The sequence below is a fragment of the Taeniopygia guttata genome, chromosome 4 (assembly GCF_048771995.1).
Source record: "Taeniopygia guttata chromosome 4, bTaeGut7.mat, whole genome shotgun sequence".
NCBI classification, from domain to species: domain Eukaryota; kingdom Metazoa; phylum Chordata; class Aves; order Passeriformes; family Estrildidae; genus Taeniopygia; species Taeniopygia guttata.
The window spans coordinates 12252265-12275676 of record NC_133028.1 but is presented as its reverse complement, the minus strand read 5'-3'; the positions used below and the strand labels follow the sequence as shown (position 1 = coordinate 12275676).

Genomic DNA, 23412 nt, shown 5'->3' with positions numbered 1-23412 from the left:
CAAGATCTTTTAAACCAAAGGAATATATCACATGAATATGAAACAGCCTCTCTCTTTTTTTTTTTAATTGTAAATATTATTATATAAATATATAAATTATTAGTAGGGAAACTTGGACATTTTTTCATTGAAGTGTCTTTCTTTGGAAACCTGATGCACAGAAATAGACATTTTTCATGAGAACATGCAACTCTTCCTTGATAGCAAGGTTTTCCCTGTTATATGTGGAACTACTTATCACAGACCAGAAGAGCCTTTAGCTCAGTGTCAAGACACTCAGCAAGAGCCAGTTTGTTCTCTGCATGATAAAAAAAACCCAGGCTTGAATCCTATTTGTGCCTGAACCTAAGTGAGACCTCTGGCCACTACAGTGCTAGACACCATGGGAAGGGGCTTGTGCTCCACTTAGTATGAACAGCTAAATATCTGTCAAAGAAGGGGATCTAATGTGGGGCTCTATGCTGCAGGTAAGTTCACTGACTATCAGTATATATATTTAATCTAATTCTCTCTTGTTGAACTTAAGTTTTGTGATAATTGAACATTTAGGGCGACAGTGTGAGTGTGAACACTATTTTGATATCTATTGTGTTGGCAAGCTTTACTAATGCTCATCTATCACAGCAGTGTCTCAGAAAAGTCTGAAGGCAGTGGAATACTATCTCCCTTCTGACAGATGAGCTCCATAAAACACTCCTGTGCAGTGGGAGCTTGGGTGAGGCAGTGGTGGAGCCACACTTGAGGTACTCAAGGAGACACAGCCAGACACAGAGTCCTGTCCCATACTGCGAGCAGGAATCAATCCACCTTTTCCTTAGCACACAGTTAAATTGCTTTTTGCCACAAAAACAAGTATGACTGATAGCTTGCTACACTTAGTAACACTGTAAGAATAAGCACTATCAACGTGATACAGAATTTCACTCAGTGTGTAAAAATGCAAACTCATCAGAAAAATAATTCTGTAGATTTACTGTACTATATGCCAGTTTTAAGCACCTTCTGCTGGTGAAAATGTCAAGTGTCATTAAGAAAAAATATTTTTATGTATTCATTTTGCAGTGCATTGTGTCAGCTGAAGTACAATACATAGTATGAACTAATATTCTGCGTTCTGTTGTGACAAGCACACAATATTACACAAATGTGTAAAACACAGTATTTCCTCCTCCTACCCCACTTTTAACCAAAAAGATTCTACTTGAGTGTAGTTGACATACACACTACCGAGTATTGTTTGGGTACTTTTACAGGCTTTAAAAAAACCCCCAAAAAACAGAAACCAAAAGGAAGAAGAACTTGTTGATGGACACTGAAGTACTGCAAGGGAATTCCTGTTTCTTCAGGTTGCCAGATTGAGATTCTTGTCCTTAAGAAAGTCTTCAAGTAGGTGCAACTCCAAAATTAGGAAGTTTATTCCCAGCATCCAAGATATTAATGACAATATTGAATATAACCAGGTGTGAAACAGACTCTTTCCCACTTTTGCCTTGCCAGAGAAACACAAGTGACTAACTCCCTTTCAAATACAAATGTCCACTGAGTTGACTTAAGTTTTAAAATCTTCACTGTTGACCTTTCTTTTCCTGACTTCTTCAGAAATCTGAAACAATGCATTGTGCAGGAAAGAAATGCAAAATTCATAGTTGAAATGAAATTGGGTAATATATGCTGCATTATCCATCAGATACTTAGTCAGAATATCAGGGGGGTGTTTCTTGCATGGAATATTGATGTACTTTGCTTTAAGCTCCTGAAATTTAGACCCTGCTTACAACAACAGTAAAATGGCCAGCTCCACTGATTTGTCTGAAGCAATACTTACATTAAGCAATGAAATATATTTTATAATTACACATTGAGTCTCACTAAACACTTTGAAACCATCACTTAATTCAATAGTGTACACATAACGATCCTACAAGGAAGTAGGAGCACTTACCTCTTGATCACACAGTGGTGTAAAAGCAACCATGTACTCTGCCAGGGTAATGTCATTCACCAGGTTCTTCATCTCTTCATCAAATGCAGAGTTAATAAACCCCTGCCTGTGGAATTCATCGTGCATTCTACTAATGAAGCTGTTCCTTTCCTGGCACTTTTGGGTGAGGCAAGCCAGCTTAGCCTGTGTGGCATGAACACATAAACATTCCATGGCTCTGTCATTTCACTCCCTTCTGAGACTGCAAGATTACATTTTGTGTCTGATCTGTCATTCCACATTTTGGCCCAAAGCTATAGACTGTATTCCCGTGTCTCTACATTATTATATGCCTCCACACCTTCAAGAGCAATATATATGCACAGATAAACTGGAAAGAGATGTTCCCTTTCCATGTGCAAGGTCTCCCTTTTGACAGGCTGAAAGTAACCTTGCAATAATGTCAGCGAGCCCTTGCCTAAGGTGAAACCCAGCAGCATCCAGCTAATCAGGGGCAGCTGCAGGAGGAAGGCACAGGCACAGAAACCTGTAAGCAAAGGGATACCCCTTGTGTAGGTCCTGAATCGGTGCTCAGGGAAACACAGTACCTTCAGAGGAGCTAAGGTCAACTTCACTTCAGACTTTCTCTTCTGCAGCTCTTGCTCCTGAAAGGTTGAAGAATATCCGGCATCAATTTATTCAAGAATCACTTTGAAATACTCCAGCAGTTTTTTGGTATTTGTTTTAGACCTGACACTGAGATGTACACTTTGCATATCCATGTGACCCTGTACCACAAACAAGATGAATCAGTGTAAGGCATTGGTTGCATACAAACACTGCCCTACTCACATTAGCATGAATTTTAAAAATTAACAAAGGCTTTTGGATGTTCTTAGATGGAGCCTTAGATCAGTGAGGTTATTTAATCAAACAGCATCACAGTAAAGACCTGTTATCCTTCATTATGCACTCATGTTCATATTTACTCTGTGAATCTTCCAAAACATTCTTTGGCGAAAATTTTTCCCTTTCCTTATCAATATTATATTTTAAAATTAGAGAAAAGAGGAGGTATTTTCTTCATGCATATTCTATTCTGGAAAGGAAACATCAACAACCTTTTACTCTGACACAGCTGATACATGTCCTCTATTAGGAGGTGAAGCAGGGGGCAGATTATTTAGTCTGTTCCTTATGATTAAAATCTACTGATGGTAACCCTACTTTCTGATTATGCAGAAAAAGAAATACAGTATCTTGCAACATAAAATCCATTACCATTATGAATCAATACAGTATTATGCAGATTCCTTTGCATTTATTTTGCCTGACAATTTATATTTCTATAAAGTTTACAGTAAGGATATTTATTCATCATTAAAAACCCCTCCTTTATGAGAAATCAGTTATGCTGAAAAAGATCACATTGTCCTCAGCTAATAAATTGTGGACTTGGGAGGAATCAGAGCAGGCAGGACAGGGGAAACATGTCTTTACATTGCACTAGCACTGGGGGAACAAACAAAGAGCTGGCAGTAGGTCCCTGCACTGGAGCCATTCAATTCTTGGTGAGGCAGGGAGCAACACATCTTGCTGATGCAATAGAACAATTAGGATTTGTCCATTTATATGGACAGCACATCTCACCCTTCACTCACCTATCACCTGATGTGACACCAGACACTACAGAACAGTTTCATTTCACCAACACTGTTCTTCTAAGAGGCATCCCCTAACCCATGCCTGAGAGAAGCCTGGTTTAGAGCAAACCACAGCACAGGATAAAGCTAGGAAAAACAAAACAAAACTACACTACCAAACCATCAGAAAATCAACAACAAAAGAGAAACAAAAATTATAGGAAGATGGGTTTACTGTGGAGAAAGTAGAATGAAACCTGTTCCCAGTAGGGAGAAGACAATAATCTCTTGTATTTCAGAGTAGAAGCATGTTCTACTTGTTGTATCAGGCTATGAAAAACAAAGAGCACTATTGAGAACATGCCATTTAGTAGCTGTTCAAGAGCCTGATGAGCAATTCCAATTTGGCTCACATCCTGTTCCAAAATGTAGTTCCCAATAGGAAACAAAATCTAAGGGAAAGAAGTCTTAGGAGGAATTTGTTTCCACCCAAGAGTTCAGTACCTGTAGTCACACTTACAGCAGCAGCTCTGCAAATCTTAATGTACCTGCTCTGGTTTGCCAGGTGAAATATAATGCAAAAGTGTACAAACTTGTGTCAGTGCATTTGTGCATACATGGGGGTTCTCATCAGAATAACCATGACAAAAATCCAAACCACACACCTATCTGAAAATGTCTGAATGAAACTCTTCATGTGTTACCCAAGCAGATGAACCAAAAATGATAGGAAAACTCTATCAAAATTCTATTATTAGCTTGGAGTTTCATAATCTGATATAGTGGGAAAAGAGAGCTGGGAATTTTTAAAAATCCTGAAAATTTAAGCCAAGGAGGTCACTCTGTAAAGAATTTCAGCACCACTGTGCTTGCATTACACTATTAGAGCAGACACTGAATTTTCATGATCATCTATCATTTTTCCATAACATGGATCACACAGGCAGTTTACATCTTCGCCCTATTTCTCTGAAGACAGTAGTACTTTTATATGCCTGGAAACCATCTATCCTCAGATTCATTCCCAGGAAAGAAGACTATTTTGGTTCTCCCCTTTGAAAAGAGAGATGCAGAATCTGATGTCTAAGCTCACATTTGAGCACACAGAAAACTATTTTATACCTTTTCACATAGCTGAGCCTGAAGGAGTTTCACTTCATTTTGCAAGTCACGAAACTGATTTTGTAATGCAGCCTGGTCTCTGAGCTGGGCTTTCATGGTCAACACTTGCTGCTCTAATCTCTTACTGGCTATTTTATTCACTTCTTTTTCCTGGGTATCCTTCAATGTGTACACAGGCTAGAGAGAAAATACACAGATTTTAAATGTAGGCATATAAAACAACAAAAATATTCTTAATCATGTCTTATACCACAGAACATTTCAATCAATATAACTACCCACCTTGTACATCAAAAAGAAGCAAGCTGTTATAAAATGTATGATACCAAAACTTCATGAGCATATTAGCACTAATATTTTACACTAATCTTAAACTCTTTATATGTAAAGAGTACTTGACCCCTGTGAGAAGAAGCATAAAATTGGATTCACACAACATTTCTTCAAGGTAAATACATGTATTGCAATGATTTAATAAATGGGGAAACTGGGCAAAGACAGATGAAGTGACCAATCTGTGGTCACATAGTGAGTAAGGAAAAAACTCAGAAGTTCCCAGTCTCCTACTTCAACAAGAGGCAGTATGTCCCTTATTTTTCTACATATATTTATCTCAGTAAGATAATTCCAGTCTCCCAAATATTTATTTGTTCTGGAAGATTATTAATAAACTAATCAGATCTTAAGTAAAAATTTCTAAAAAATATATTTACATTAAAATGTAATAATAGATATACATAGAACAAGTGATATAGAACAAGTGGAAAGAGAAGCTTCTGAATTTAACTCCTCCCCCACTCTTCAATTTCTTTTCTCCCCAGTTCCATGCACTTAGATTGAGAGGATTATTGAGAGCTTTAGATTGATGGTCAGCATCATAAGGTCAGCTCCTACAAGTAACACTGCCTGATTAAATATATAGATTTAGAATGAGGCAAATCTGAAGGAGAAGGAAGTATCCTGAGACACACTCACGCTATTACATAAAAAAAATATTGAGTTGATACACATAGCTTGTCAAGATTTCTGATAATGTAAGTATCAGTATATAAGGAATATATACTTTATATATATATATATATATATATATATATATATATATAGACACTTTATATATATAGAAGATTAAGCTAAAAATTATAGTCAGACCCATGATATACTACTGTGGTAAAACCATATAACTTTCTGACAACACAGAGTGATAGTTTGATTTTAATAGTTACAAATACTGATACAACTGAGAAATAAGTTTTTACTCAGCCCTGATGCACAACACCAGAATAAATTTTTCCCAGCCTTTTTGCCAGCCTTTCTGCCTTTGACACCCTTGACTGCAACACGCTGAAGGCACCATTCCATAGGGAACAGCAAACTGAACTGATAAATCACATTACTCTGCCTGCAGCCCATCACTGCAACACAGATTAAACCAGAATTATGTCACTGTCACAGTGCTCCTCCCCAGGAAGCCAATCCTCTGTGCACAGCACTGGAGCAGGTCAGATGCTTTGTACCAAACTTTTTGGCTCCCTCTTGTGTCAAGAGAACAATAGGAACAGCTGGATGCATCGCGATGGATTAGACCTGGGCTGCAGGGACAAAAGCCTGAGGACGAGTCCATGACAAGGTATTTCCTTTATCTTCTCTCCCACACGAAAAGTATGTTAAAACCAAAAGGGAAACACTCCTAAACTGAAGATGCTTTATGGAAAAAAGGTGGCAAAATAAAACAACTGTGTGGAGGTCAGAGACAGGGAAAAGTTCCCTCTTTCCTTTTGCATTTGGCTGACCCACTAGCAGTTTTCTGCAGCTTCAACACACAAATGAGGCAAACAGGATTTATGTATGAGCACTCTGTCAGATGTCCCAGTTTTCAGTGACATTAGGTTATGTAGTCAAGCTCCAGAAGGATGAAGAACCCAGCAGCTGGGACTGGAAAATAACCAAAGGATAACTAAGCCTAAAACATAGCATTTAACACACTGCATTCTTATAAAACCTGGCAAGATTACTACTTTTTGAAGTTGGTACCTAAACATTATAAATAAAACATGTATTTTCCTCTTCTCTTGTGAATTATGATTGTCTGAAAACTCAGTGAGAAAATGAGAAGGACTACAACATTTTTTGCTGGAGGCCTTTTTTTGCAGACAGTCATCAGGAGTTCACTGGGGAAGCCTGGTGCCTTTTTTACTGTGTGCATTTCATGCAAAATTCTTCTATAAATTTTAAATCTGTAAACAGTACCCTGCCCCCTTTCTGCTCACTCCCATATTTCTTTTAAATTCAACCACAGCACCACCTCAAAATCCCAGAAAACTCACCCAAAAACTCCTAGGCTAAAGCATATTTCACCTGTTAGCAAACAGTTCACTGAAACAGAGTCCTAGCAGTAAGCTTCAAATATATTATCTTAGCTCTCTTTTACTTGCAATGAATAACACCATGACAGCCTTATGGAGTCTCAGGTGACAACTAGGATCCCTGGGCAGCAGGGCCTGGACAACATAAAAAATGCAAAAAGTTATAAAAGACACACTCAAAACACAGCATATTTCAAACACTGGCTTCTCGGCCCAGGGTGATAACATCTTCACTTCTTTCAAGCATTGCAGCAAGAAGTGTTCAAGAAAAATGAAATTTAGAACAGGAAAAAGCATAAATTACTGTGATTTACTGTATAAGGGTTTATTAGTAACTCTGAGTAATGAAAAAGAGTTTTGGTCAAGGGTAGCAAGTAACTGAAAACAGAAACTGGATCACTGGTCAACAAAACTGCCCTCAGGAAGTAACATGATGCTAGAAAAGTAGATCATGATCTTTTCTGTGACAATGAGTCTTTTTCTTTTAATCTAGAAAAACTTATCTCATATTTTAAGGCCTCACACAAACCCACTACCAACAGCTTGGTGTATATTAAAAAGTTTATTTAAAAATGAATTATTGAAATAAAGATTACCTTTGTTAAGATATATCTAGTCTATTTTCTATTCTACTACTTGCTAAATTGTGCCAACAAAATAAATATTATTTGGTTAAAACATAATGGATTTGAGTTATGCAGGTAATTAGTTTTGCCATCAAGCAGCTTTGTGAAGTACATGGACTGCATCTTTGACCCTGGAATGAGACATCTGTATTCAAAAATTTGACACTAAGTCTATAAGAAGTCAGACCTAAACCAAACATCATCACACTATTGCATAAATGTATCCTACTGATCAATAAACAGTAACTTGAAAACATAAGTTGTTGCAGTGATTTAAAAGTGCCACGGTTTTATAGTGAAAGGCTGACCTGCACTTTTTCCAGTGTAAAAACATTCTGACAAGGTCAATGAATTTTATTCCCATGTGAGTCATAGGAATAATTGCCATCTTTAATTCACTGACCAACATAATAAACACTAATTGCCCCAGACGGTCCCCAAAAAAGGATTAAAGCTCAATTTTCCAAAAATGCACCCAAAATATTATCTGTTAGCTTAAACAAAACACATGACACATTTCTTTTTATTTTCAAACAATTTGGGCATTTCCTCTTGCTTGAAATAGATTCTCTTGTATTAGGATGCTACATGCCAATACATCAGAATGACACAAAAAAACTTTTACATTTTTCATTTAAAAGTCAGAATTCAGTTGTCTAAACACTAGCCCATAGTGCCATGTAGGGTGTACAATCTAACATGAAAAAACTGCCTAGGACTTCCAGGTGGCTATGTACACCTTCAATCAGGATGCCCTAAGGCCTTAAACTGGGATAAACTGTGACATTTAGGCAACTGAACGGATTTCAGATTCCTTATATTTTCCAGAATTTGTTTCTATTTTCTTCTAAAGCCATATCTATCCAACTTGTTCAAAATGAATCTGCAAATATTTGTAGAATGCTACAAATGTGGTTTTCCACCTAGTAGAAATTGCATATTTCTTCTTTGCAGCTCACCAGTTAAGGAGGGCAAAAATAATTACAGGGTGAGCTGAAAAGTCTTTATAAAAGCTGCTTCCAGAAGATTATTCAGTAATTAAAACTCTTCCCATAAAACACTTCATTTTGGTGGAAAATATAAACCTGTATCAAGACAAAGAACCACCTGAAAATGAAAAAAGTTTAATTTACAGCAAACCCAGATTTTCTGTGATATAAACACATTCCAGTAAGATAGAAAGATTTCCTAGATTTTGGGGACACATATTTGGGCCACATGCATCCATTAATGACTTTGACTTTAATCCACACCATCTGCCACAGTGTCACTTTGCCTGTCCAAATCCAGCAATCAGGGCTACAAAGCCTGAAATCAGGGCAAAAAGGCCAAATAGTGGAAACACTGCAAACTCCTCCAAGACCTTTCTTGGAGGCCACCTGAAAATGACTTTGGCTAAAGAGAGCAGAACAAAAGCCCTCCTAAAGAAAGAAGTGAGGTGTTTCTATTGCCCATGCAGAGCCCAGAACCTGGACTATTCTGCAGACAGATTGTCTACCTTGCATAACATCTGCTCTCTTTTAAGTTTTCAGTGCCTGGAGAGGCTCTACACTTGCTTCAAATCTCTTCCGAACACCCGTGATGGGCGTTTCTGCAGCCAGAACACTCCTCCCAAGGACCATGCTTTTTTCCATGCCATTTACATACATACCATTAATTTGCAGTGCTGCTTTCCCTGCATTTTGTCCCCAACTTCTTGCTTAAGGCGGTCTAGTTCTGAGAGAGCCTGCATCAAACGAGTTTTGGTTTCTTCACACCTTGTTTCAGCAAAACCAAGCTCTCTGTACCACTTCTGAGCCTAACAGGAAGAACAAAAATTATTGAGTATAATTAGTCCTGCAGTGGTATCCTTTCTCAATACCAGCTTACAACCATGGATTTGAGGCTGCTCTCTACATCATAGCTTTTGAATTGTTATAAATTGATTAAAATAAATGAAGTTATACAATAGACTACAATCTTATCATAAGACATGAATGCAACTCTAGAAGTATGTCCTATAGAATATCTCACTAGAGCTATGCCAAAAGTATTATTTGAATTTATTTCTAAATATGAAGGTACCATGAATACTCTGAATAAAGTTTAAAAAAGCAGTGGTGTATGCACACATGATTTCACAGGTTACATCATTGAAAGCCCTCAGAGCAACGTGAAAGCAAGATTTTTATTAGCTGGGCAAGGGGAAATAGTTTTCTTGAGGAATGTGCCCTGGTTTCAATTGGGACAGAGTTAATTTTCTCCCTAGTAGCTGGCACAATGCAGTGTTTAATTCAGTATAAGAATCAAAACAAAAATGTCAAAAATGAAGAATGCAAAGAAGGGGGGAAAAAGCCCTCCATATGCTCAACTTTTAATTTTTTTCTACTCTGCCTTTATTCCACTTACACACATTAACTGTAGTTTTGAAAACAAGAACAAATCCAAACCAAAAACCACAAAGAAGCTCCTCAACAGCTCAGGTGGTTGCCTGACAGCAACCTCTTTCCTTCCTATGATATATCATTTTTTCTGCCTTCTGGAAGCAAAGGTTTCACATTATTTTAAGTAAACTGAGAGAAGTATTTTAACACACAACTTCCTTATAACAAATAAAAGGATAAGAAGGACCCAAGGTAATCAGATTTTACAAAAGAAATAAAAAAAACCCCCTGTCTCTTTATGTTCAAAATACAAGGTCAGAAGTCCTTGTCTAACCATCCAACAGTCATCTAAATCCATCCTTTCATTCCTGCTGCCTCACTTGAAAGCTGGGCAGTCTTATAAAACAGCTTTCAAAGGACAATAATTTCAGACAACCACCACAAAAACCTTATTACCATTTTTCTTTTACATACTCAACACACCTGTTGCTGCCAATAGTTTCTCCACAGGGTGTGTGAGTGATGCCTGTTACAACCCCATAAATATATTCCTGCCCCAAAACCCAACAAATTCTGCTTAGATGTGCATGGAGTGGAGACTGACTAATAAAAATAGGAATGTGAATGTCTAATGCATTCGGAAAGGCACAATACTGAAAACTTCCTCAGATGGTGCCAAAAGTGCGGATGTACTTCACACAGACACAGAACTCCCCCTCCACACTTGGAAGTCTCCAAGAAGGCGTTGCTGGACTTGGTGTTTGCTGCACAGCTGTGGAGAGAAGGGGCAGCACGCCTGGCAATGCCTCTGGATGCAGCAAACCCCTGACAGTGCCAGGCTGCACATGAGCTGGCTTCTCACTCAAAACCTACTTTCAATTCAGGTTTGCAGTAACCCTCAGTGCTTCCACTACCTTCTCCTTCTCCTCATTCCCAGTGATGTGGAGGGAAGCAGCTGCCCAGAGCAGGCAGGCTGTTGTGTGTGCCTTTATCAGGGCACTCAGCCCCTGCCAGAGTGCTGCAGGAATGCAGCTTCCCTCCATGTTCTGGCCAACCAAGAGTGACTGTGCCATTCATCACTCAAAGATCAGAGGAACGTTTTGGTTCTGCAGATCAGAGACTTCCCTGTTTTGTGAAAGAAGACAGCCATGCAAGAAAACATAAGAAAAAACAAATTTGATCCTCAGAAGTACATAAAAGTAGAAGGTTACCTCTTTTTTTGATTTTTCTAATTCCTTTTGCTGTGTTTTTAGTTCCTCTTCCACCTTTCTGACTTGCTCTTTCATCAGACTGTAGCTTTCAAACATGCTGCCCTGGACAGACAAAAAGACATGATGACTCCTCTCACCTGTACCAAAGGGCACACAGCCGTTTACAGAACAATAGATGGTTTCCTCCTAAACTACTACAAAAAAAATTGCATAAAATCAAGGTATTACATATAAATATTTCCCTGTTGACTACTCTCAAGTGAAGTAGTAGTTCTGCATTTATAAGTACATAGAAATGTCCACATAGAAATTCACTGTGGTGTAAGATACATGACTAGAGAGGAAAAACATAGATATGAAATCCACCATGAATAAAGATCCTGTCTTTAGAGCAATGCTTCATATACATCAGAAGAATTTAAAAAATTAGACCAAATCAAAATAAAACGATCATGTGCACACTTTTCACCAAAACATGACATTTTCACCATTATAAAAAGTTTCTGTTAGGAGAACTTGTGGTAGAATAAAAGCTTCTTGTAAAAGCTTTCACTCTTGCAATAACATAAGTAATTTTTTAAAACCTTGAACAATGCAGTCTTTTAAGTATTATTTTTAGCTTTGTAGCTTGCTGTATCACTTTAACATTCTCTAAAACAACATTCCAAAAAAACCCCAAACCCCTCTCTGGCATTTTGCCTTCTATTTCAAAGTTAACTTGAGCACCTCGGCTCATGTTAGAGGTTACAGTTTCCTCCATCACTCAGCTTTGTCCTCCAAATGACATTTGCACCTCCCTTTCTTTTGAAGAGCCTGCTTGATAACATTCCTTACTGTTATTATTTACCTTTTTCCCAGGGGAATAATCTGAAGGATCTATAGCCAGAACTCCCTGCTCTTCAGTTTGCGTTACACTACATGCTGTTTCAACTTTCTGTGGCTTAAGACCAGGTTGTTGACTTTCTTCTTTTAGTTCTACTACATTTTTCTTTATTCCCGTACTTCTCTCTTTTCTCAGCTCTTCACAGGTGAAACCCAAAGAAGATATTAATTCTTTTAAATTTTTATTTTCTAAAATAAAGTTTGCCTTTGCTTTCTGAAACTCATCAAGCTGTTCTGAAGTTTCTTGCTTGATTCTGTCTATCTCTCTTTGCAGTACACGGTTTTTCTCCTGTAAGTCAGAAATGGTTTGATAACAGCTAGTTTTGCAGTCCTGGAGTTCTGAAACTAAGGTCCTGTATTTGTCTTGCTCACACTTTATCTCTGCCAAATGTCCCAACAAAGTTTCTTTTTCGCCTTCAGAAAGAGCTATTCTTTGCAAATTTCTCTTTCTCTCTTGTATTAATTCGTTATATTTTGCTACATAGTTCTCCTTGTCTTGTAATAATTTAGCCATTTCTTTGAAACATCTGCTTCTTTCTTCTTTCAGGACAGAAAGCAGCTGGAAGTACCTAATTTTCCTTTCATTCAGAGATAGAACACTCCCATGAAGTTTATTTGATGCAATTGTCCATGAATCTTTTTCAGAATTCCTGGTTTTCTCTTCAACATATGAGAGATTCTTAGAAAAAGTTGCAACTGAAAATGTTCCTGGGGTCATGGTGCTTTCTTCTGTAAAGTTACTATAACATCCACCAGCAACTTCTTTCTCATTAAGTAAGTTTTGGAATGAAGCAACGTTAGCTTCATCTGCTGCTAAAACAGATTGAAAATATGTATCCATCTCCTCTTCCAGGGCATACATCATCTGAGCATATCTGTCATTCTCCTGTTGTAATGTACAGACTTTTTTGGAGTAATTTTCATTCTCTTGCATCAGCAGAAATATCCTCTGAGAACACACAGCCACTGCTTTTTCCAGTACAGATATTCTCACATTACATTCATTTCCAGCTTCCCAGGTTGACAGATGACAGAAACACTTATAAAAACTGGTCCCTGGCTGGAAGAGTTTACTTAAGCACACAGACCTCTCTTGCAGAGGAAACAGGAAGTTTACTAGATATCTCTCTTCATCTGATGAAAAAAAATTCTGAGAGTATTCATGCTGCACATTTTTAGCAGCTATTTTTTGACATGAGAAATTCTTATTTGGTTCACGTAGTTTCAAGGCCTGGTCTTTCTTTTTTTTCAGGTCAACATTGCTGGAGTGGCTGGTTTGGTGAGTTGGTTTCTGAGCCTGCTTTCCTTTCTCTTCCATTTCAATTATGTCTTCTCCATCACATCTACTATTCACATCAGGGATGCAGTTTTCTGCCATATTTTCTTCTTCCTCCATTTGTACAGGACTCCCTTCAAAACACTTTTCAAAGTCTTTAAAATCAGCAGATAAACTCTGGGCACCCTGCGTGCTATGGAGATTCTCTTTGGCTTCCACTCCTGGCTTCCCAGAACTGAAAAATTCAGTTTTGTAGGAAACTTTAGAACTTTCTTCAAGATGACAGGTCCCCTGTTGTTGTTGGGCTTTGTCATTCTGTATTTCTTCTCTTTCAGCTCCCCCTGTAAAGATTTTTTGATGATACTTTTCATCATCAACATCTTTATCCAGATATTTGTTTTTACTCACACTTGGCAGAATTTGCTTGTTTCCCCAGTGTTTTTCCATGTTGTATTTTTCTAGAGATGTGAAAATTTTGAAAATTTCAGCTATTGTGGAAGGCAATGCTCCATGGAGAAGTTCCGTAGCTCTGTCATAAAATTCTCCTTTTGCAACAATGCAAAGGCCATCAAACCAAAGATTAGTATTTGTCTCACAGAAACTCAAATTCCTCATTTTCTTCTCAGTGTTAAAAGCTGTTATGTGACATCTTCCAAGTTCAAAAAAAGTCAGTTGAAGCTTCTTCCTCATTAAGATTTCAACCACAGAAGCAGGGAATGTCTTCACAGGTGGAGTTATAGTGTGTTCCTTCAAGTGAAAAAAAGTTCCTTCATCTCTGGTTTCCTTACTTGTCTCATTATTGGGTAACTTCTCAGAACAAGAGGGAAGCAGTCCTGCTGCATGATGACTTGGGGTACATCTGAGCAAAGTGAAATTGTCATCTAGAGTATTTGCCCTCTGTGGTCCAAGGGTGACCTGATGATAACAAATGAGAAATGTTTGAAACTCAAAAATATATGCTAAGTAACATACTAATCATAATTGGTTTTTTCTTCACCCACAAAATACTTGATTACAGATTGATGAGAAAAAATATTTCCATACAAAGGGTTTTCAAATAATTTAAAGGCTTGCAACAAGAGTAATGTTACAAATTAGGTATGAGTAAGTCAGCCATTGTCTTAGTGCACATCAGTATTCACTTTGTAAAGCATCTGTAGTAGCTATGATTTAAAGCTACTTTTTTATTCACCTTTAAATACACCAACTCTTCATTTTCTCTCAAATTTCACATGCTCCCTGTGCACAAAGATAGCAAGAAGAGCAGTAACTTTTCTTCTCACCTGCTTAGTCTCAGCTAGACCAGTAACTTTCACAAAGGCACTGGACCTGCATTCCAAAACTGGTACAAGGTCCTCTGGTAGCTCCTCCATCTGCTTTAGTCCATCACAACTACAGGCTGGTGTTTCTGTTATGGTAAAGCACTGGTAAATGTAATGTCACTCCCAGATAGCTACACAAAAAGCAAACCCAAAACCATCCAAGAAGATGTTCTGCATAGAAAAATATTTTAGTGAGAGTATGCTCGAAATTACCTTCTCTACCAGCAGCATACATCACCACTGATACAGATACAAGCATGATGTTAAACACGAAAATGAGCTTCATAAAACCCGCAAATATCAAGGTCTAAAACAAGGCATATTTGGGGTTCATGGTTTCCAGTTCTCAAAGCATTTAGAAATGTAAATACTTTTCATCATATTGGCCAGGTGAAAACCTAGGGATTAAACTTGCAGGTTAAAATTATTCAGTGCAGGTCTGCATTTACATACACTAAAATTTGCTATAAAAATCCCATTAATTTATGTTGGAAGAATTTACCTGATCTAATCTGTCAAGAAAAGAGCTTTCACGTTGTTTGGTCTGAAGAGCAAATCTGTCTGCTGCATGGCAGTCCCAAATACTGTACTTCATTCGGGACATACGAAGTACCCCCTCACCTCTGTAGTTTCTGGAAAGTTCTAGGATTTCTTGTGAAATCTGAATAGTGGCAAACAGTTATCATTTCACCTTCCCCAGATACAGTTTACAGATTAGGAGGATTTTCAAAGGGTTTACAGGTTTACACCTTTTAAGTCATACACACCCCATGAATGAAATCATCTTGACTTTCACGTCACAGAAATGAAAGCAAAAACTCAGATTTCTTTGCATACCAGACTCTTTATCATGTAGCAATACAACTGCAGTTTGAGTAGGTCTGCTTCTGAGTGAATCCAAGACTGCCCTCCATTTCAGACTCTGAACTTCATCCTGAATTAGATTTCCATTCTTAATGGGAAAAGGGGGTGGAGAAGGAAAAAATTCCACAGGTTATACACATGTATATGGTGCTTGTGATATGAAAAACAGGCAAATAAATTTCCTTTACTATTTTACATTCAAAAGACCCATTATTTCGTTACAAATGATATTGTTTCATACAACTTTTTTTATTTCAACATTTTCCAGTAAATGTTGTAATCATAAACTTTCCTCTAGTTTTCCCTTCATATTTTACAAAGCATTAACTAAGAAAATCTAAATCATAAGCATGTGATATGTCAGACCACAGGTGGAACAGTGACTAAATTATAAGATAATCAACAAAGATAAAAGAAAGTCCAATCAAGTAGGGAATAAGACTAATAGTTCAGTGACCAGCTACAAAGACAATTGTTGCTATATTGGAAGAACTCAAAGTGGAATAACCATTCCAAATAAAATTTTGGTTTTCCATTGATAATTTAATTGCATATTTCATATTCTGTTCTTAACATTTATCTTGAGTCCCTGACTGAATTTGAAAATTTTGACACTTTCTAATGCAAAGCAGATACCCCAATTGCTTGATAACAGCAGATCACATTTCACATGCACTGCACTCATTCTCAGTGAACAAAAAAAATCAGATTCATTTGTCTCAACAAAACATCATTGAGACAGTACCAAAACAGCTACACCATAGAAACCAAGCCAATACAGGCACTTTTGTCTTCCTGCAGTGGCATCAAACACCAGCAGAAAATAAATCTGGTCCCTTTGCACTGACCTACAATTTTAAAATTACCTATGGATGGGAAAGGCAATGACTTCCAAATCTTCAGTTCCTAGTGAGTCAGGAAAGGCTGCTGACCTTCCACAGGACCACCAGTGAGAATAATTTTTATTTCAACCCAAGTCAGCTGCCTCACTGTTGTTCTCTATTAAAAGATCTTGACTGGGAGGCACAACTTAAGTGGAAACCACAACACTTCCAAGATTTCTTCCCTTATTTTCTCAGTAGTATCAACTAATAGCATGGTTTGGGTTGAAAGGTATCTTAAAGGTCATCTAGTTTCAACCCCCCTGCCATGTGCAGAGACACCTTCCACTAGACCAGGCTTGCTCAGGCCTCATTCAACCTGGTCTTAAACACCTCTGGAGGTAGGGCATCCAAAGCCTCTCTGGACAACCTGCTTGAAACTAATTCCAATTCCTTGAAACACAATCATTCCTTTCCTGCACCTTTTCATTTATTTCTTTACAGATATCAACTCTTGATTTATATGTAGGTACTGCCAAAATAAAGTTACACAAAATGATTAGTAAGACACAAGGCTCAGGTGGCAGAACACCACACTGAGAAATCAAGACCTCACCTGTCATGTGGAAGCTGCAGAAAGATGCATTGTTTGTTTTTTTCATACATTTCCCTCACCTTCAACAGAGTTCCTAATGCTCACATGTGGAAACCGATAAGTCAACACACAGACACATGCAACACGCTGCTTTTTTTGCATATACTGCAACTGAAATATTGCAGATAGGATACTGACACTGAGTTTGGAAATCAAGTTTTCTACAAGATTTTCTTAGAGACTACACTCCACCATGAGATGCAGTTCACCTCTTGGTGCTCAGTCTATTTGGATCTTGTATTGCACACAATTTCTCATTTCTATAGCTGTTGGTGGAGTAGGGTGAGATCAAATAGAATTTTTCTTGTAACTATTTTGGCTTAAATACTACAAGATTGAGGTGATGAGACTGAGAAATTCTATTTTAATACACGCTGGTAAAACTCTAGATAAGGGGAAAACCCTTTCAGTTTTACAGAAAAAACACCAGATGTCTCCCTCCTCCTTTTATCCTAGATACTGAATTTTTTTTTCCCTGCTATCTCAAGTCATTTTCTACTAGAAAAATGCAAGTGTACTTGCAGTACCAACATAGGAAGAAGAGACAACCAGAAATGCAGAAGGCACAAGACTTGATGCTGCTGATACTATACACAGTATTTAAAGAACATTACCCACTCTGCAGCAGAGTAAACACAAATAATGTTTATTTATACCAAAGACTGTTTATTTATACCAAAGACTGGGTAACTGAGACTCTAATTTCCTATGACACCAGAAATGTAAATTAATACTTCAAAAAGAAATTGTTAGAAAACTTCATGTAGAGAAAAAAAAAGGCTTTTATTAGAGTACTAAATAGAAAGAATACTGTTTCTTGAAGACTTCTTGGATTGGTCTCAAGCAATTAGTCTGTTATGTACCTTGCTTTCCCATCTTTAAATAACTCGACATTTTTTTTCTCCTTTTCTCAGTTTTATCAAACCAATAGTAATTCTTCACTACTTCTTCTCTAGCTCTGAAAGCTCTCACACCTCTTGACTTCAGCTGTGCAGTACCCTAATAATGCATTTGTTTGTTATATCTGTTTACAACTCCGTGAAAGTCCCTCAAGAAGTATCTTAAAATATTTTTAAACTGTATTCTTCATTCCCAAGGAAAAGTGAATACACCAGTTAAAGTAATTATAGCAATGGCTCATGGTAAGCAGTTGGTCTTTCTGCCACCTTGGGGCAGCTCCAGAGACACGTGGGGTAAGGTGCAGCATCTGAGCTCTCCTCAGAGGTCACCCACATGCTGCTGGTTACTGCAGGACGATCTCTCCACTCCCTCACAGAGACAACCTCCTGGAGCTCACTGCTTTGGGACTCTAGAATCACTGATGGGATAAAATCACGAGGCCTGCAAAAGTGCATTCCCCTACCAGGTTAAAAAAAAAAAAAAAGTCTATATTTCCTCTAGCTTTATGGGTACAAGGTCCTCTATAGCTTCTCCCAGTTCTGGAAATTCTCAGAGTCTGACTGACCTCCAATACGAAAGTGTTTTTTCATGCCCATTACCTCTTAGTTAATTGCAGTTTAAATCAGGAGAGTTCTTGGGATATCAGGTCACAATCTAAATGAGTGTGAGGCTGATCTCACTTTTATTTAAAGTCTCAATAAAAATACTCTGCACCTCAGTGCATGAAGAATAAAACTTTGTTTGAGTCCACTCTGTGAAAATAATTGTTCCTCGTCAGCCAAACGAATTGGCAGAAGCTGAATGCCATATTACAGCATGAGCAGAGCTTTCCCATGCAGTGCTGGAGAGAAGTGCTTGAGGCAAACAAGTCCCATTCAGTGTATTCAGGGCACACCACAAAGCTACAGAGCCACAAACCACTGACTATCTCAGCTGGCTCCTGCTCATGAACACTGCCTCCATCTTCCCTTTACCATCGTCCAGAAAATCTCAGAGACAAGATTTATTGTCAAGAGTGCTTTTTGCTCCAGCATTTGGGCATGAATAACATGCAAAAACTCATCCAACCATATGTGTCCTCCTCCACTGAAGGGTGTCCACAAGGCAGGTCTCAGAAGTTCTGGGCTCTACGTTTAGTGCCAATCTCATTCAGATTGAGACCTTTTGCTGTGAGCACATCACTTCAAAGGTTAAGGAAAAAGGGTTTGTTGAGCGTCCTCAATGTGCACCTAACAAAAGCTCTGATGCAATGAAGCTCCAACTACTGATTCTACTGGGTGTGAAAGAACACTGGGAATTACTAATGAATAAACAATACTAAGAAAAAAAAATCAGGCAGGATAAAGCCTCACACTTGCATCTTGACTGTACCTCTCATAACAGGTATAATCCAGGGTGATACAAAGATAAAAAAAACTAATTACATTTTGCATTATTTTTACTTACCAGTTGACTTACCAGGTTAATGCTGTTGTCCCTATCCACCAAGCTTGTAAGTTCTGAGTCTTTTTCTTTCTTCTTTTTCAACTTCACAGTACCTTGATCTTTTAAAATTCTGTTTTCATCTAAAAGCTCTTCCACTTTTTCCTGTAGTTTGATTTCAGATAATTTTAAACTATAGACATGATGTTGAGATTCTTCCAATTTTGTTCTGAGAAAATCTTCAGTCTTCTGACAGCACTGCAGTTGAGTCAGCAGGTCTGCCTGGTCTCTTCTAATGTTCTCTTCTTTTTCCCTCAAGAACTTCAGGTTTTGCTGAAATGCCTTGAGGTGATTTTTCACATCACCCTCCACATTTTCAATACAAGTCTTCCATTCCATTTCTTCCCCACTTGTGTGTTTACACCCCTGAGTCTCACTGCACACTGACTGCAGCTTCTCCTGGAGGTCCTGCACCATTCCCTCTTCTAACTTGCATGTCAAAAGAGCAATATGGGCATTAAGATCTAGGACTTGCTTTTCCAGCTTGGATACCTCGCCCTGAAGGTAACAGTCCCTTTTCCTCAGTACTGCTGTCTGTTGCCTCTGCCTTTGTTTGTAGTGCTCAAAATATTCTGACTGGCTTTTTATTTCATCCTCTTTTGTCTTCAGCTGCTCCTGAAGCCAGTGCAATTTTTCCTTGTGCTTCTTCTCTGACTTCTTTTGGTTTTCAACCTATAATTTATTTCAGTGAGATGTACAGTTAACATTTTAGTATCAAAGCTCTTGTTCCCTTATATTTTTTCTTAATTTAGTGATAAGTCTGCCCTTGTTTTCTGAAAACTCAGGAATGACACAAGTGGAATTTTTTAAAGCCAATAAAATACTGCATTTAGAGCAAAAATAGCCTGCTTTGTCATTTCAGCCATCACTGAAACATCTTAGTAGGAAACAAACAAAACAAACTCATCCACATCTGCTACTACATGACATACAGGAACTTTTTAAACACATTTTTGCATGTTCTACAGTACATATTAAATCCAAATAAACCTTAGAACTCTAATTCATTTATCCAGTTCTGATTTACACAGTAAGAGATCCTTAACACGGACAGTACTGCAGCACTGGGGTTTACAGGCAGAAGAGCTGTGGTTCTGTTATAGAAAACAGGACACACTTTCCAGAGCCCAGGACTTTGCTCTTCACCATACCTGTCATCTGTCAGCTCCTCTTATGAGACTCCTGAAAAAGGAGAAAGGAACAGATGCCTTTTGAAACCGTTTGAGAAAGACTTTGGTATTTTCCTTTGCACTAGACTGTGTTTGAACACAGAGACTTGGAGGTGAAAGATGCCAATGAAAGGCAGGAGCGGCTTTCATGAGTCCTGTACTGCCCTTGCTTTGAGCAGAGTAAGAGCCACCAGTATCACAGGGACATTGCAGCAATTTTGAAGCAAGACTGAAGGCACAGAGACATGAAGGAATGACTTTGGTTTTTTCAAGGACTTTTTTAGATCAGTCATTTTGATCATCAGCACTTTCCTGTCTTAGGCATTCACAGGCAAGGACTGGTCAGAAGGAACACTAGGCTGAAAAGTCAGGTAGATGTGGGTTAATATTTTGTTTTGTTAACTCTTGATGGGAATATATGTCTAAGCTTCCCAAGTCTTGAAAAATATGTTTCACTTTTAATTACAAAAGCAGAGATTATTCTTCACTCTTGTGAATCTTACCACACAATACTAGTGCCCTGTTAGAGCATTCTACTTTGACCTAAAATGCTGAGAAAATAAAAGGATATCTAATGATAAACACAATTGAAAGACATTATTTCACTGAAGCCTGTTCCTGCAAACCTTTCATTCCTTCTCCATTTTCATGAATCCACCTAACGAGCAAACTACGTAAAAATGCCTGTTGTATGGAGCTAGAAAGATAAAGTCTGATGTAAGAAGGAGTACACTGAGCAGGTCCTAGGGAGAAAGAAAAGAAGGGGGAGCATAAATTTGATCAAGGGCCTGAATGAGAGAAATAACAGCAGTGCTAAAAAAATAACGGAGAAATAGAAAGCTGTGAGGAAAAAAAAATCCAAAAATTCTTCTGATTTCTTTGGTTGTAGAAAAAGAGAAAGGCCATTTATTGCTTAAAAACAGAGGTCACTGGAGATGAGCTTGACTTATAAATTACTACCACAAAGAGGAAATAAACTAGGCCATTTGCAACAATATCCCCTCACCAAATGGATCAGGTCCTCCTGAATGCTTTGCAGTTTCCCTTTAATGCGCAGATTGGCATTTTCAACCTGGTCCAGCTTCATATAAAGTTGATCAATCATCACAAGAAGTGTTTTCTGAGACAGCTCCAGCTCTTTCATCCTGTGATAGCAAGAATGAACATTTTTGCTAAGTAAATACCACAGCACAGTTCCAGATGGATAAGCAGTCACAACCAATGCATCTATTTATCTTTTTTTTTGTATTTGTCTCCCAAAAATAAAATAGTAACAAATTTTTGATCACTAATATAACAAACACTTAACTCTTAACAAGTCAACTGGTGATTTAATAAGAATACCATAAGCAAACACGTGTACAAGATTTTTGCTCAATGGAGTTTAGCATGCTATATGAAGTAACAACTTACCATAAAAACAACCACAACACTTCAGTCTCTGCATGTACCTGATCATAGGATTATGGCAGGTTCACAGTCAGTGAATTCAATTTTTATGACAGTAAATGCTTCCCATCAAAATTAACATTACGGGCAACCTACAAGTACCTATGTTTTAGGGACTGAAGTGAAAATATCTTACTTGCAACATGTCTTCAGTGGGCACTAAAACCTACAGGGCAGAATTGTATTGACTTTGTCTTCGAAAATGGATTTTAATAAAATACAGGTTTGCTTTGCCTGTTGCTAGTCAAATGGTAGTATAGAATTATGAAGTGTGATATGAGAATCTTTAAAAAAATTAATTATTATTTTGAAAAAAGTACATTATTAAAATATTTCTGACAAAATTCCTTGATGAATTCAAAGCAATTAAAAATCATACAAATAAGTGTTTTAATGCCATTTATTTCCTATTCTTTTTAACTTTCACATTCTTTAGAACAGTGCTGTTGCTGACTATCAAAACCTTATTATTCTAATTAAATGTATAATTAATGCTTAATGGCAGCTTCATCTACTGTAATGATTAGCATTAACACATTAAATTAGATGAAGCTTTCTGAAAAAAAAACTTTTTTACAACACGAAAATCCAAATTAACTCTTATTCTAAAAGGAAAGGAATATACTTTACAAATGGAATTTGCATCACATGAATATTTAAGAATGAAACATCATGAGAAAGCTGCCTGGTTATTTGCAGCAATATGTTAGATCATGCTGTAGATCTTAAATAATAATTCCTATAAAAGCGATTATTGCATTGCTATTCTGACAGCTATAAAAAATACACATGAATCTTCTCCATCACTCTAAAACCACAGAAAGTCTTTCTTTTTGCTGGTTCTACATGTATCATTTGACAAGCAGTACACAGGGCAAAGTGAAGAGTACATTTGTCACATAACAATATATTTTAATGCAAACGCCCCTTACATTTACCTATTTCTTAGGATGGAATCTGACTCCACGTAGTCCTCTAGAACACCTTTCAGTTTTTGCTCTGACTTTTCCAGCTCTTTTATTCTGACATTCAAATTCTCTTCTCCAGCAGTGTTCACTTTTTCATCAGGTGTGCCTGCATCTTCTAATTCCTGGAAAACCCAGGAAGTACCAACTTTAACACTGAAATTCAGGATAGCAAATTCTTCATTGCTAGGCATTCTAATATAGTAACAAAATTCTTGTTCTCTTCCAGATGAAGGATCCATGATGAAATAGAGCACAAATTAGGTTCTCAGTGTACTACAGTCTAAGCATGCAATAGCAGAGTCTAAGCCTCTGATGATCAAATGAACAGTCCTTCTTGATTCTGAACACATTTATTATTTATGAGAAAGTCTCATT

General features: G+C 37.6%; 1 protein-coding gene across 7 annotated transcripts in view; it reads right to left on the bottom strand.

Annotated features, from left to right (window-relative positions):
• The window catches only part of C4H4orf50 (chromosome 4 C4orf50 homolog), an 85880-nt gene that overhangs the window by 59210 nt on the left and 3258 nt on the right, over nt 1–23412 (bottom strand). For 5 of the 7 annotated variants that reach the window (XM_072927989.1, XM_041715658.2, XM_072927990.1 and 2 more), the window contains exons 2-12: nt 23008–23159; nt 21627–21765; nt 19416–20123; nt 15567–15681; nt 14691–14815; nt 12097–14322; nt 11250–11351; nt 9327–9473; nt 4687–4863; nt 2530–2586; nt 1943–2125 (exon numbers count right to left, since the gene is read on the bottom strand). In XM_072927989.1, the coding sequence (XP_072784090.1) occupies nt 1943–2125; nt 2530–2586; nt 4687–4863; nt 9327–9473; nt 11250–11351; nt 12097–14322; nt 14691–14815; nt 15567–15681; nt 19416–20123; nt 21627–21764 (3978 nt within the window). In that variant the 5' untranslated portion in view covers nt 21765; nt 23008–23159. The remainder of the gene's footprint in view (nt 1–1942; nt 2126–2529; nt 2587–4686; nt 4864–9326; nt 9474–11249; nt 11352–12096; nt 14323–14690; nt 14816–15566; nt 15682–19415; nt 20124–21626; nt 21766–23007; nt 23160–23412) is intronic. The other 2 variants (XM_030270705.4, XM_041715657.2) reach the window with 2 other exon arrangements.